The sequence below is a fragment of the Accipiter gentilis genome, chromosome 16, assembly GCF_929443795.1.
Source record: "Accipiter gentilis chromosome 16, bAccGen1.1, whole genome shotgun sequence".
NCBI lineage: Eukaryota > Metazoa > Chordata > Aves > Accipitriformes > Accipitridae > Astur > Astur gentilis.
In genome coordinates, this window is record NC_064895.1 from 3,612,137 (window position 1) to 3,625,403 (window position 13,267).

At 41.1% G+C, this 13,267-nt stretch overlaps 1 protein-coding gene across 1 annotated transcript in view; it reads left to right on the forward strand.

The window, feature by feature from the left end:
- The window catches only part of BMP5 (bone morphogenetic protein 5), a 61,487-nt gene that overhangs the window by 17,822 nt on the left and 30,398 nt on the right, over nt 1–13,267 (forward strand). The window contains exon 2 of the mRNA XM_049819273.1: nt 8,797–8,989. Coding sequence (XP_049675230.1) covers nt 8,797–8,989 — 193 coding nt within the window. The remainder of the gene's footprint in view (nt 1–8,796; nt 8,990–13,267) is intronic.

Here is a 13,267-nt window from a genome sequence, read left to right on the forward strand (position 1 = left end):
GGTTCCCTCAGCTGCTCCTCATAAGACTTGTACTCCAGGCCCTTCACCAGCCCTTCACCAGCTTGGTTGCCCTTCTCTGGACACGCTCCAGCACCTCCACGTCTTTCCTGCAGTGAGGCGCCCAAAACTGAACACAGGACTCGAGGTGCGGCCTCACCAGTACCCAGTGCAAGGGGACGATCACTTCCCTGCTCCTGCTGGCCACACTATTGCTGATACAGGCCAGGATGTCATCGGCCTTCTTGGCCACCTGGGCACACTGCTGGCTCATATTCAGCCGGCTGTTGACGAACACCCCCAGGTCCTTTTCCACCGGGCAGCTTTCCAGCCGCTCTCCCCCAAGCCTATAGCGCTGCGTGGGGTTGTTGTGACCCAAGCGCAGGATCTGGCACTTGGCCTTGTTGAACCTCATACAATTGGCCTTGGCCCATCGATCCAGCCTGTCCAGATCCTTCTGTAAAGCCTTCCTTCCCACAAGTAGATCAACACTCCTGTCCAACTTGGTGTCATCCGCAAACTTGCTGAGGGTGCACTCAATCCCCTCGTCTAGATCATTGATAAAGATATTAAACAGAACTGGCCCTGATACTGAGCCCTGGGGAACACCACTTGTGACCGGCTGCCAACTGGATTTAACTCTATTCACCACAACTCTTTGGGCAAGCCCATCTAGCCAGTTTTTCACCCAGCAAAGAGTACACTTGTCCAAGCCATGGGCAGCCAGTTTCTCCAGGAGAATGCTGTGGGAAACAGTGTGAAAGGCTTTACCAAAGTCTAGGTAAGCAACATGCACAGCCTTTCCCTCATCCACTAAGCGGGTCACCTTGTCATAGAAGGAGATCAGGTTAGTCAAGCAGGACCCGCCTTTCATAAACCCACACTGACTGGGCCTGATCACCTGGTTGTCCTGTACGTGCCGTGTGATGGCACTCAGGATGATCTGCTCCATAACCTTCCCCAGCACCAAGGTCAGACTGACAGGCCTGTAGTTCCCCACATCCTCCTTTCAACCCTTCTTGTATATGAATGTCACATTTATTTGCTAACTTCCAGTCAACTGGCACCTCTGCAGTTATCCAGGAGTGCTGATAAATTATTGGAAGTGGCTTGGTGAGCACTTGTGCCAGTTCCCTCAGTACCCTTGGGTGGATCACATGTGGTCTCATAGACTTGTGTGTGTCTAAGTGGTGTAGCAGGTCACTAAGCATTTTCCCTTGGATTATGTGGACTTCATTCTGGTCCCTATCCCTGTCTTTCAGCTCAGGAGGCTGGGTACCCGGAGAACAACTGGTCTTACTGTTGAAGACTGAGGCAAAGAAGGCATTAAGTACCTCAGCCTTTTCCGCATCCTTTGTCGCTATGTTTCCCCCGCATCCGATAAAGGATGGAGATTGTCCTTAGCCCTCCTTTTGTTGCTAACATATTTACGGAAACATTTTTAATTGTCTTTTACAGCGGTAGCCAGATTAGGCTCTAGTTGGGCTTCAGCCCTTCTAATTTTCTCCCTGTATAACCTCATGACATCCTTGTAGTCCTCCTGAGTTGCCTGCCCCTTCCTTCAAAGGTCATAAACTCTCTTGTTTTTTTTCTGGAGTTCCAGCCAAAACTCTTTGTTCAGTCAGGCCGGTCCTATTCCCCACCAGCTCATCTTTCAGCACATGGGGATGGCCTGCTCCTGCCCCTTAAGATTTCCTTCTTCAAGAATGTCCAGCCTTCCTGGACTCCTTTGCCCTTCAGAATTGCCTTCCAAGGAGCTCTGTCAACCAGTCTCCCAAATAAGCCAAAGTCTGTCCTCCGGAAGTCCAAGGTAGAAGTTCTGCTGATGCCTCTCCTTACTTCTCCAAGAATTGAAAACTCTATCATTTTGTGATCACTATGCCCAAGACAGCCTCCAACCATCCCATCACCCACAAGTCCTTCTCTGTTCACAAACAACAGGTCCAGCGGGGCACCTTCCCTCATTGGCTCCCTCACCAGCTGTGTCAGGAAGGTCTCTTCCACACACTCCAGGAACCAACTAGACTGTTTCCTCTTTGCTGTACTGTATTTCCAGCAGATATCTGCTAAGTTGAAGTCCCCCAAGAAAACAAGGGCTAGCGATTGTGAGACTTCTCCCAGCTGCTTATGGAATATTTTGTCTGCTTCTTCATCCTGCTTGCATGGTCTATAACAGACTCTTACTGTGATATCTGCCTTGTTGGCTTTCCCCTGATTCTTACCCATCAACACTCAACCCTATCATCACCATCATTAAGCTCTAGACAATCAAAATACTCCCTAACATACAGGGCTATCCCACCGCCTCTCCTTCATTGCCTATCCCTTCTGAAGAGTTTATAGCTATCCACTGCAGCACTCCAGTTGTGCAAGTCATCCCGGGCCCCAGGGAGGCAGCAGACTTCCCTAAGAATTGGGTCCGGTCTGCATATTGGGCCTTCCGTTCCCATCAGAAGGGAGTCTCCTATGCCAATGACCCATCTGTTTTTCTTTATGGTAGCAGTTTTGATGCAGGGTGTAGGCAGACTTAACCTCGGCAAGACCTCCGAGCTAGATGAACCGTTGCCCCCGTCATTGTTCGGTTCCGCTTGCAGAGCCTCGTACCTATTACGCAAGGGCACCTGGGAAGGCTGGGGAGTCATGGAGGAGACCATGTGCTGGGCAGGAACTTGTTGCCATTGCCATGTATCCCTTAAGTCACTGTGTTCAGCCAGGTGGAGAGAGGGTAGGGAACCCTCTGAACATCCCTAAGACGCAAGGACAGACGTGACTGAAGCCTGTGCAACGTATTTTCCCACCTCAGCCTGGGGAGGGAGATGGAGAGGGAAATGAAGGGTTATTAAGCATAAATCACACACTCTCCCTTACTACTGGCTACAGAATATGCTTGGGAGCACCCATGCTCCCTCACTCTGCTGATGAAAATAGGTAAAAAGAAATTAAGAAGACTTGGTACTAGAAGGAGAACAAGCAAGTGGGCATATGCGTCTGAAGCTTTGTAGGTTAAAACACTCAGCTGAATGATTATCTAGTAAATGCCTAATGTCGAATTAATAAAAAAATCAGATGTGGGAACAAAAATTTAATTCATTCTCATTTTGACCCCCAGCCTCTGCATTTCTTCTGTGCAGTGGCCCAGGATGTCCCGTTGCTGGGCTACTCGGCATCCTGGCAGTTAGGATATGGTCACTGAAAGCAGCTGATAGGGATTGAAATGTCATTTGACTGAGCAAGGGTTATTGCTTAGTCCTATTCTCTGGAGCTGCAGATGACTGAAGGGGAAATGTAGATAAACTCCTCTGGTCTTCTTACTGGCTGGTGCAAGACAGTTGGCCCTTAACAAACAGACGTCTCTCCACTGACTGTATCAGGCAGCCATCTCTGGTGTCCGAAACAATCCAGATCAGGATTCTTACCATTCTATAAAACAGATTAAACCCATTAATAAAGCAGTAGTGCTTAGACAAGCATTTACATTGTCTGGGATTTTTTTTAATAATCACTTTGGGAAAGTATTTTTCATCATACTTGAACTTTAAAAATCCACTTGATTTAAAACCGTTTTTAGAAGACTGTAGTCCTCATTCAAAGGCCAACAGGCAGAATGAAAAGGCTGTCATTTACGTCAACAAACTTTGAATTAGATTTTGCATTTTTTGGACTTCCAGAGCAAAAAGATGAAAGATATACTTGCTGAGATAGGCTTAATCTAAGTTTCTAAAGTTAATGTTAATTTTCTGCAGTGTAAAAGCCTAAACAAAGTTACAAAGCTTTAGCATACATTTTTTTAAATCCATTATCTGGTTTCCTCAACTGAGAATGATGTTCTGATGAATGTGTTCTTAACATCTCTCCGATGCACTTCATTAAAATACACCTAGCATAGCTGTTGTCTGTTTATTTTTTTAAATCCTTCATTCTGCTCTAGGATCACATCTTTTCTCCTATACACATGCCCTACAAAACTTTGTTGCCTTATTTTGTTAAAAGTCAGTCACTTTAAATAGTCTAATCATGGAAGAAAGAACATGTTTCTAGAATTCGAATGTTGGAGAGAAGGACAAGAATGAAGTAAATAGCTATTTGATGTCTTTCTTTTCACAGTAGCACAATAGCTAATTCCTAGGGCCTCTGACCTTTTAGTGTCCTGTAACAGAGTACTTGCATTAATCTGTTGCTTATCTGTCACCTACTGCATTTGATATATCCAGCCTCTGCTTTCAATTATCAGTCATTAGAGGCAGCACTGAGTAATTTCAGGAGAAAACGCCTGGAACCTTTGACCTGTTTTTGTCAGATAACCACAAGTGTTCGCTGTAGATAAACTATCATTTCATTATATTCAAGATGTAAATGAGTGTTGTTTGTAGTGTATCAGCTTACTGTACCCTTTATCACCTTGAAGTGATTAAAACTGACTGGTTTACTTAGCACTTATACAAAGAATTCAGAGTAAAACAGTGAAATTCAGTGAGATTAGTGTAAATGGCCCCTTATAATTAGACACGGTCTGTAAGACCCTCCATTTTGCCTTGGCATGTATATTTAGTAGTTAAACAGTGACATTAAGTTGATTAGTGAGGCTTCACTATTTGTGAATCCAGTTGGGATCCTGGGATTTTACATTGTAAAATCAGATTATTGCAACATATCTTTGGTTTGTTCCCTGGTTTGCCAAAGAAGCTTTCACTTTCCCTATGTGTCACCACATACCAACCTCTTCAGGAAAAGCAAAGCACATGTCAGTGGGAACCTAATCACTAATGAAAGAGCATGTCTAATAGCCCCTCATGCACTATGACCTAAACTCATTGCTAGCACTTCTTACATTTTTTAAGCTCAGTCAACAGTTACTCAGACATTTATAGCTGAATTGGTAAAATATCAACTACTTCTTATACTGTCCATGCATATATGTGCTTTGTATTTTTTTTCCAGAAGACAAATACTTTTGTTGATGAAAATCAGTGCATGACATCTTCTCTTACTGTAAGAGATGACCCCTTCTCCAAAATACCATTTTGGTGTAAATTTGTCTTTATTCTTAGAGTGGGGCTTAGTGTTAATACAGTACAAATAGTTCATCAGTTTGGCCACATGGGTGGAAAATATCATTCTTTCCCACCATACACACAGGTGTTTGTGATATTCCCCTGAGCCATGATTTGTCTGATGTAACCACAGTGCTGCATGTATTAATTTCAGGTGGTATAAAAATAACATTTTAAAAAGTTGATGCTAAGAATCCTAATTGATGAAAGCAAATGAAGAATTTTGTTGCAATCAGCATTAACCCTAATATTCTAGTTACTTTTACTTAGAAAAATTATATTCCTCTAATGGTTAAAAAAGGACTTCCCAATTTTCTGGTCAATCAGTTTTTAGATGCTGTGATTGGTCCCACAGAGATGCATTTTGGCAGATGAACTGAGCAGAGCTGGCGTGACATAAGAACGCTCTGGAAGAACTGAATACTTTAAAATGTTAACCTGTATTTTTTGGGCTGCCAGTGTTGAAAAGCTCTTGCATGTGAAATAAAAATATTTGAGATATGATGCCCCCCTGCACTTCAGGCCATTTCAGCAGGTGAAAGGACCTCAGAGATACCCTGCTGAGCATTCACAGTCTTCCCCGATAAGGTATTTATTGGATGCAGAAGGGATCAAGACTTGTGTATTATTTTTAATATTACAATAGTCAAAATCATTAAATAACATTTCACTTTTATAACTTGGCTGTCATTCTAGCCATTAGTCATTATTGCAACTTCACCATCACTGCTTTTTTTTACAGTCTACTGTATAATGCAAGATATTCTCTAAATTTGTGAAAATTGGTTTTACGTTTTGTACATTCGCCAACAGAAATTTGAAGTTTGAGATTCTGACTTTGTTGCGGAGAGTAGGACCTCCCTGGACTCACGTTTTTTTGTGGTGTTCACTGCCTGTTTCCTACAACCCTTCATTTCTGCAGGCTGTTGTTACTCCCAAGTCCTGTCCTGCCTGCAAATGCTGTCTTGACCCAAGGAAATTTTGAACTTGTGTCCCTTTCAGATGGAAGTGATGTCTTTTCCTTGGGTAGACATGGAAACACAGATAAGTACCGTCTGTGTGAGCTGTAATAATTAATTTTGGGCCCATTAGGAAGTGGCTATCAGTATTCCTTCAGCAGTTGTGAGTGGTCCTGAGAGAACCCCACCAATGCTATTGCAGGGTATTGTAGAGGTTTCTGTTCAAACTGTAACATATAGGGAGGGAACTGCTGTTTCCAGACTAATGTTACTAATGAGAAGGTACTTGTAAGAAACTAGACAAAAGGAAACCTCAAACCCAAATAAAAATGAAACAGGCCAGGAGTACTGACATTTAAACCTTTTATTGAGCATCTAATTCTCCAATGCTTACTCATAGTGACTAGTGAGTAGTTACCTGTGCATGCTGGTAAATACTTGTTGAATAAATACTAACCAGAGATATCAGAAAGGGTTGTTACATTAAGTCTGCCTTTAATATATTTTTTATTTGAAGGTTATTGGCATATCTGTTCCACGTCAGCTTCGAAATGCCCAGTTATAACCTTAGAATCTTGCAGCAGACTCTGCTCTAGAAAAAAATCCTCCCCAGGTCAGTGCATTTGCATATGCTAATCTCTGCCAATTTGTCTCCAAAATGAAAGGCTTTACATGGACATTAAAAAAAAAAAAAAAGGCAAACAACCCCCATAGCTCAAGTCAGATCTCTGTATAGATCTCACAGTTTGGAACCAGGCAGTGGAGCTGCTAAATAGACTGTATCCTGTTTCTCTTCAGTAGCAGCCCATTCATCTTCAGGTACAGAGCAGTCAGTTTACATGCTTCTACCTCTTTTCTGCCTTACTTTTTCTACTTAGTGTATGATGGCAAACCCATGTAAGCTAAATACACACTTGAGCCAAGTAAACCTTACAGTTAGCAGACAATTTTCCTTTTGTCAGCCAGGAGAAAGTTCATTTTCACTGAAGATAAAGTGGTCTTATAGCCTATATATTTTATTTTGGTGGTTCTTAAGGCAACATAGATTTGCACATTTTGAAAAAAATATATGCTAATGAAAACAGGGATAGTTTACATTTTTGAAAGGGTAAAAGGGAAGTACACTGTAAAGGACTAGCTACATGGCCACAGGTGTCTTAACTAGTAACTACTGCTCTGAAAATAATGTAAATACTTTTCTTTCGATAGCTCTCACTTCAGTATGTCCCTGTACCCTTACATGGCAACCCCAAAATATATTTTTTCTGCTTTTAGTGCATTTCTGTGCATATACATTCTAATAATACACATATACATTCTAATAATACACATATGCAGGCTTATATATAAATATATATGTATAATTATGCACACATACACACACATTGCATACAAAACACATACAAAATTGCTTGGGTGTACACGTATAAATGAGGATATAAGTATAAATATACATATGTATTGTAATAACATACACATTTTACTATTTATACATGCACCAGTTAGCAATCTAAATATGCGCTTTTTCAGAACTGACGTGGCTCCTCCCTCCGATCCGAGGACTGTTAATACTAAAACACAATAAAAGAGCAGGGGTTATAGGAGGGAACATTTAGTGGAGCTGGGTACAGTCATAAATGTTTAGCTGGTTATCCAAACCGAATCCCAGCTCTGAGTGTTTTAGGCTTTGTCTGCCATCAGTAGAACCATGCACCCATCTCATGAGGCAGGCAGAACTTCTCCAGAAGTGAGAAGTTCTCTCTTCTCACAGAGCACAGGTTCTTCACAGCTCAATGATACGTTGCACTGTGTGGCAGTGGAAAACATGGATAATTTTCCATTCCGTGTCCGTAAAATCTGAAGTATTAATCCCATAAAATGGTAATCGGCCAGTACTGTGGTCTGTAGGTTCCCTTGCCACACCAAAACATGTATTCCATTGCAAAAGTCACTCCTAACTCCAGGTCAGAACTGCAGCAGACAGTGGAATTAGCCGCAAATCAGTTGTAAACTCAAAGAAACTAAAATCCTCTGTTTACTCCCCCTTAAAATTTTGTGCAATCCTGAATTAAGCAATGATGAGGTTAACTTTTTTCTTTAAATTGTGGCGGTGTCAGAAGCAGTGGGAGCTGCATCTGCCCACCCACAGCAGGTTTGAGGGGACTTCTTAAGCCAGGAGTGTCTCCCTCTGCTGCTGGGGTCCAGAACCCCTCAGCTCCTTCTTCTGACCACTGGCAAGATAACTTTTATGCCGTTAGAGTACAACACGTGTTTATTTATATGATGTAACTGCTTCTTAAATATATAGTTGTCGCAGTACAGTTTAGTACCACTTCCGAATTTATTACGTTAAGTGGAAATGAGCAGCACTCCTCTCATCTGCCTGGTTATTAGTGGCAATTAGTGTTTTCCAGTCATCTATGGCTCTGACATTACTACTGCTGTGCTTATGACTACACTGAAGTCCTAAATCCTTTTGCAGATTTCAGTTTGTCCATATTTCTAGTTACTTCACGACACGCTCCCTTTCAGCTTTTTTTGATATTCTTTCCACTCCAACTTCTGGAATTTGTATAAAAGCCACCGAGGTTTTTTTCATTTTAACTGAAGACACTGGGCTGGTGGAATTTCCTTTAACTGGAAGTGTGTCTGGGCTTGTGGTTTTATTATTTGCACAGTTTTATATTGTCCTGTTTGTTTACTCCTCAGCACAGGGAATGCTCCATTAATCATGGGAAATGAGCATTCATGTCACCTCTTTAATTTACATTCAACTCTTTTTCTCACAGTTGAAAGGGACAAGGACTTCTCCCACCAGCGAAGGCACTACAAAGAGTTTCGCTTTGACCTTACTCAGATCCCGCATGGAGAGGCAGTGACAGCAGCTGAATTTCGGATATACAAAGATCGAAGCAACAGCCGCTTTGAGAATGAAACCATTCAGATTAGCATATATCAGATCATCAAGGAGTATCCAAACAGGTACCCTGTTGGCACGATCATATCACGCGTTGAGTAATGTCTCATGTTTCTATCTTAAGTAGGGAGACAACAACTGATCATAAGCGTACCCTCGGCAAGGCATCGTTGCTATCACTGTGGCTTATGCAATATTAATTCCTAGGCAAAGACAACAAATCCTGAGCAAGAATAAAACTTCTCTTCAATGTAATTTATTCCAGGTTTATGCAGAGTTACATGTCCAATCTCACCAAATAATCTGCCCATGCACAGAGAGGGTGAGGGTTCGTGTTCTCAGTGAGCAAACGGTGGAGTTGTATGCACAGTCTATGTGGCTGGATTTGGGAAACGCACTATTTGCTGACACTGAGGTACTACAAGCCAAGATTCACTTAGCTCCTTAAAGGCAGATAGATTGTTCCTTTGCTTTGAAAGAGCTTGGCTTTTTTTGCATGTACTTTAATATTTTGCATAATTTCATCAAAAGATAGAGTCATGCACTAACTGTAAGATGACAAATGCACACTTAACAAATGCTGCTCACCAAAACTGAAAATTAAAACAAATCATAGAATCATTTAGGTTGGAAAAGACCTTTAAGATCATTGAGTCCAGCTGTAAGCCTCACACTGCCAATTCCACCACTAAATCCTGTCCCTAAGTGTCACATATGATGTTTCACATGAGCAAATCTCTGAACCTGAGTTTGCAGAGCTTTGTGTGTGACATACTTCCAAGACTCTACAAGACCTGAGTAAATGACCAGATTTCACCAAGCAAAGTAGTCAAATACCTGAAAATTCCCACTGAAAACTAGTAGCAATTCCGAGATGCTTCTGAAAAAAGCTACATACATGCAAAAATTGGGTTTTGAAATTAAATTAGCTTATGTCTTTTCTCAGAAAAGTGGGGGGGGGGGGGGAGGGGGGGGGGAAGGCTCTTTTTGAGATAAACAAAAAGTATTCCTCGTCTTGGAACAGATAAAACATTTCTATCCCGGGCATGTTTAGCAAAAGCAAAGAAAATGGCAGCCTAAACTTGCAGAGTATTCTGGAGGAAAAAAATGCCCCATCACCAGTTAGCTCGAAGGTTGGGCCAGAGTTCAAATCTCTTTTCTGCCCACAAAAGCTTGAGCTTGTACCTTCCAGGTGAGATCTCTGAATGTCAAGTTATAAAATATTTATGGCTATAACCAGGGAGTCATGTAAACGGAGCAGAATCAACAAGAGGGAAAGAACTCATCCTTCCAGAATACCTTCTGCTTTCTTAGTAAATTTGGGATGAACAAAACAGTGTGGGATTTTTTTTTACCTCTGTCTTCAGCTTGCAAAAATTCTTTTGACGTAGATTCTAAAAGAAACTTCTTGGACAAAGAAATGAAACAGGAAGGAACAAAACATATCTTTTTAAAGAGCACAGGCAAGCCAAGGCTAGGGTGATGAAAGCTCTTCACCTGAAAACTCAACAGATTTTTTTTGAAGAACTAATGGGAAAAGTTAGTTTTTCTAATCCATTTGATGTTTTCTTTTTGTGTTTTGTTGTTGTTGTTGTTGTTGATTGTGTTTTGTTTTTGTGGGTTTTTTTTTGTTTTTGTTTTGGGTTTTTTTTGGTGTTTTTTTAATGTTTTCTCAGTAGGTGGTTTCTATTCTATTTTAGAGAAAGCAAAACTACTTACTATTCTGAAGCAAGATCACAATTTAATATTATTTGACTTCTTAAAATGACAAGTGTCTCTGTGAAGCCATTAAAGAATGCTCTTGATTTCTTTCAATACATAAACATAAATTTATAAACATTTTAGATTTACATTTATAAACATAAAACCCCCATGTCCTCTAATGGAAGTATGATGCTGGAAAGGGGGACATGCAATGATATGCCACCTATTTGATTTCACCAGTATAGCTACAGAAACTTCAGATGTAGGCTAAATGTTTCCCTCCTATTGGTGATTTTGCCACTCTCTGCTCATATAAGGAGTATATAGAGGAGTATGTATGGAGTATATATATCTTGATACCTCCAGAGAGAAGAACTACCAAGAATAATTTATCTTCTTCTTTTTTTTTTTTTTTTTTTTTTTTTTTTTTCTTTTTTTCCCAATAAAGCTACAGCTTTTGCTTTGGGGCCCAGAATTCATTAGCGTTATCCTTGACTTTGTCACCTCAGGTTTGTCCTACATAAGTACGTGAGATTTTAGATGCAAAATTTTCAGAAGCTGCAACTGCAGAATGTGAGGGTGAGAGAACTGTGAGGGTGGTGAGACACTGGACCAGGTCGCCCAGAGAGGTTGTGGCTGCCCCATCCCTGAAGCGTTCAAGGCCAGGCTGGATGGGGCTCGGAGCAACCTGGTCTGGTGGAAGGTCTCCATGGAAGGAACTAGATCATCTTTAAGGTCCCTTCCAACCCAAACCATTCTGATTCTAGGATTCTATAATGTCCCACACTTCTTACTAGTGCCACGCCACAGAAAACCTGCTGGGTTTGACCCTGCTTCTCCACCCTTCTTTGCTTTGAACAAGAAACATGGGTGTCTGACAGGGCTTTGCAATGCAAATGCAATGCTTTCAGGCAAGGAGGGGTCAGGGTTTAGGGTTCCCGAGTTGCAGACTAAGGATTATGTTGTAGTCTCAGACATTTTTCTGTCTCTGTAGCAACATGGCCGCTGAAGCGTGTGTGTATTATAGCCACTCAGAGTTTGCTGAAATTACAGTCTTTGGGATTGAAGTTTTCTACTTGTTCTAAGGAAACGCGTAAAGCACGGCCCGTGGCAAGGCAAACTTTCCTACGCAGCCCTGCCAATGTACTCCTACCCGGATCTTTTCTCATGACAAAAGTTATGTAGTCCAACAGGCCAAATCCTCGTTCATGATCTGGTGGCGGCTAGCCACTAATTTAACTAAACCCCAAGGATTTTTCCCGCATTAGGGAATCCTCAAGTGACATTAAGATACTAAAGCAGCTTTCTGGAATGAGGCAAGAGGTGAAGCAGCATTATGGGGATGGCCTATTACATAGTAATCATGATTTGATCCGGTTGAAAACTTTGCTGGGTTTCAAGGAACGTATAGATTCCACCTTTACTTCCTTAAGTGACCCAGGAGATGCAGAGCTTCTTAGACGTTCTGCCCGCAGCTTCTTTGCTGAAATTCTTGACTGTGGTAGCGTTTCTGCTGTAGACAACTGGCTGTTTGTGACAAGACTGAGATCACTAAACTTAAACAGCCTCCATAAAGGTAAAGCCAATCAGCTGTATTCTGCCTGAATGTGTTCACTGTTGCATTTCAGGCTATTTACGACATAATGCCTTACTTTTTTATTATGTGTTGTGGGCTATTTTTTAAATAGAAATATTTTTAAAAATCAGAGCCAAAATTTGCAGCTGTTTTTCATTTTAAGTGTGATCGTTTTTTTCTTTCCACAGAATAAGGGAGAATTTTAAAATTAAAAATGTCACAAAATGTGATGAGAAGTTTGAGTGAATGACACCAGCTAATGGGGGAATCCTGATCCCAGAGCTCTCACTGCCTTCTCAGGGGTCAGGGTTTCACCCTATGTTTCTATCAATTGTGAAAACAGTTGCGGTTTTTTCCTGACAAATACTTTGAATTTCTGTAGTAAATTGCTGTTATGTGGGCTAAATCATTAACATTGGTCTGGAGGTATTTTCTCTATTCTACCACGTGCTCTCAAGAATCAGTTCTAGTTTTCTCTAGGTACCCACAACTAATTTTTGGTTCATTTGCTGAGTTAAGGGGTAAGAACAATCAGCCTTTTTGAGTCTACTACATTAGCCAGATCACTATACTTGTAGGAAGGTAGACAAGAAAATTGACATACCAATGCCAAAGACACTTTGGTGTGAGTTTCTGCTGCAGTACAAAATAATATAGTCACATTGAGGAGAGATCCACCAGGGAAATTTGTCCTTTATGGGGATTTCTGGACTGTACCATTAGTAGGACCCCACTCTGATTTGGCATATGAGCCACTGTGCATCCTGACTTTTGAGAACATTTTGTATCAGTCCCAGCAAAATCTGGAGCTGAAAGAATCTATATGGGAAAACAATTACAGATTCTATGAGGAGACAAGACAAATGTGAAATTATAGCACTGTGATACTGTAATATTTTAACAATTTTCTGTTAATTCTACTGAATGATACAAGAAATATTTAAAAATAAACATCTTAAAGACTGTCACATTCAGAATTAAACCTTTCAGCTTTAAAGTTCCAATAAAACTGATTATTAGAGAAAAAAATTGGCATTTAAGATGCCAGAGAGTACTATTTATG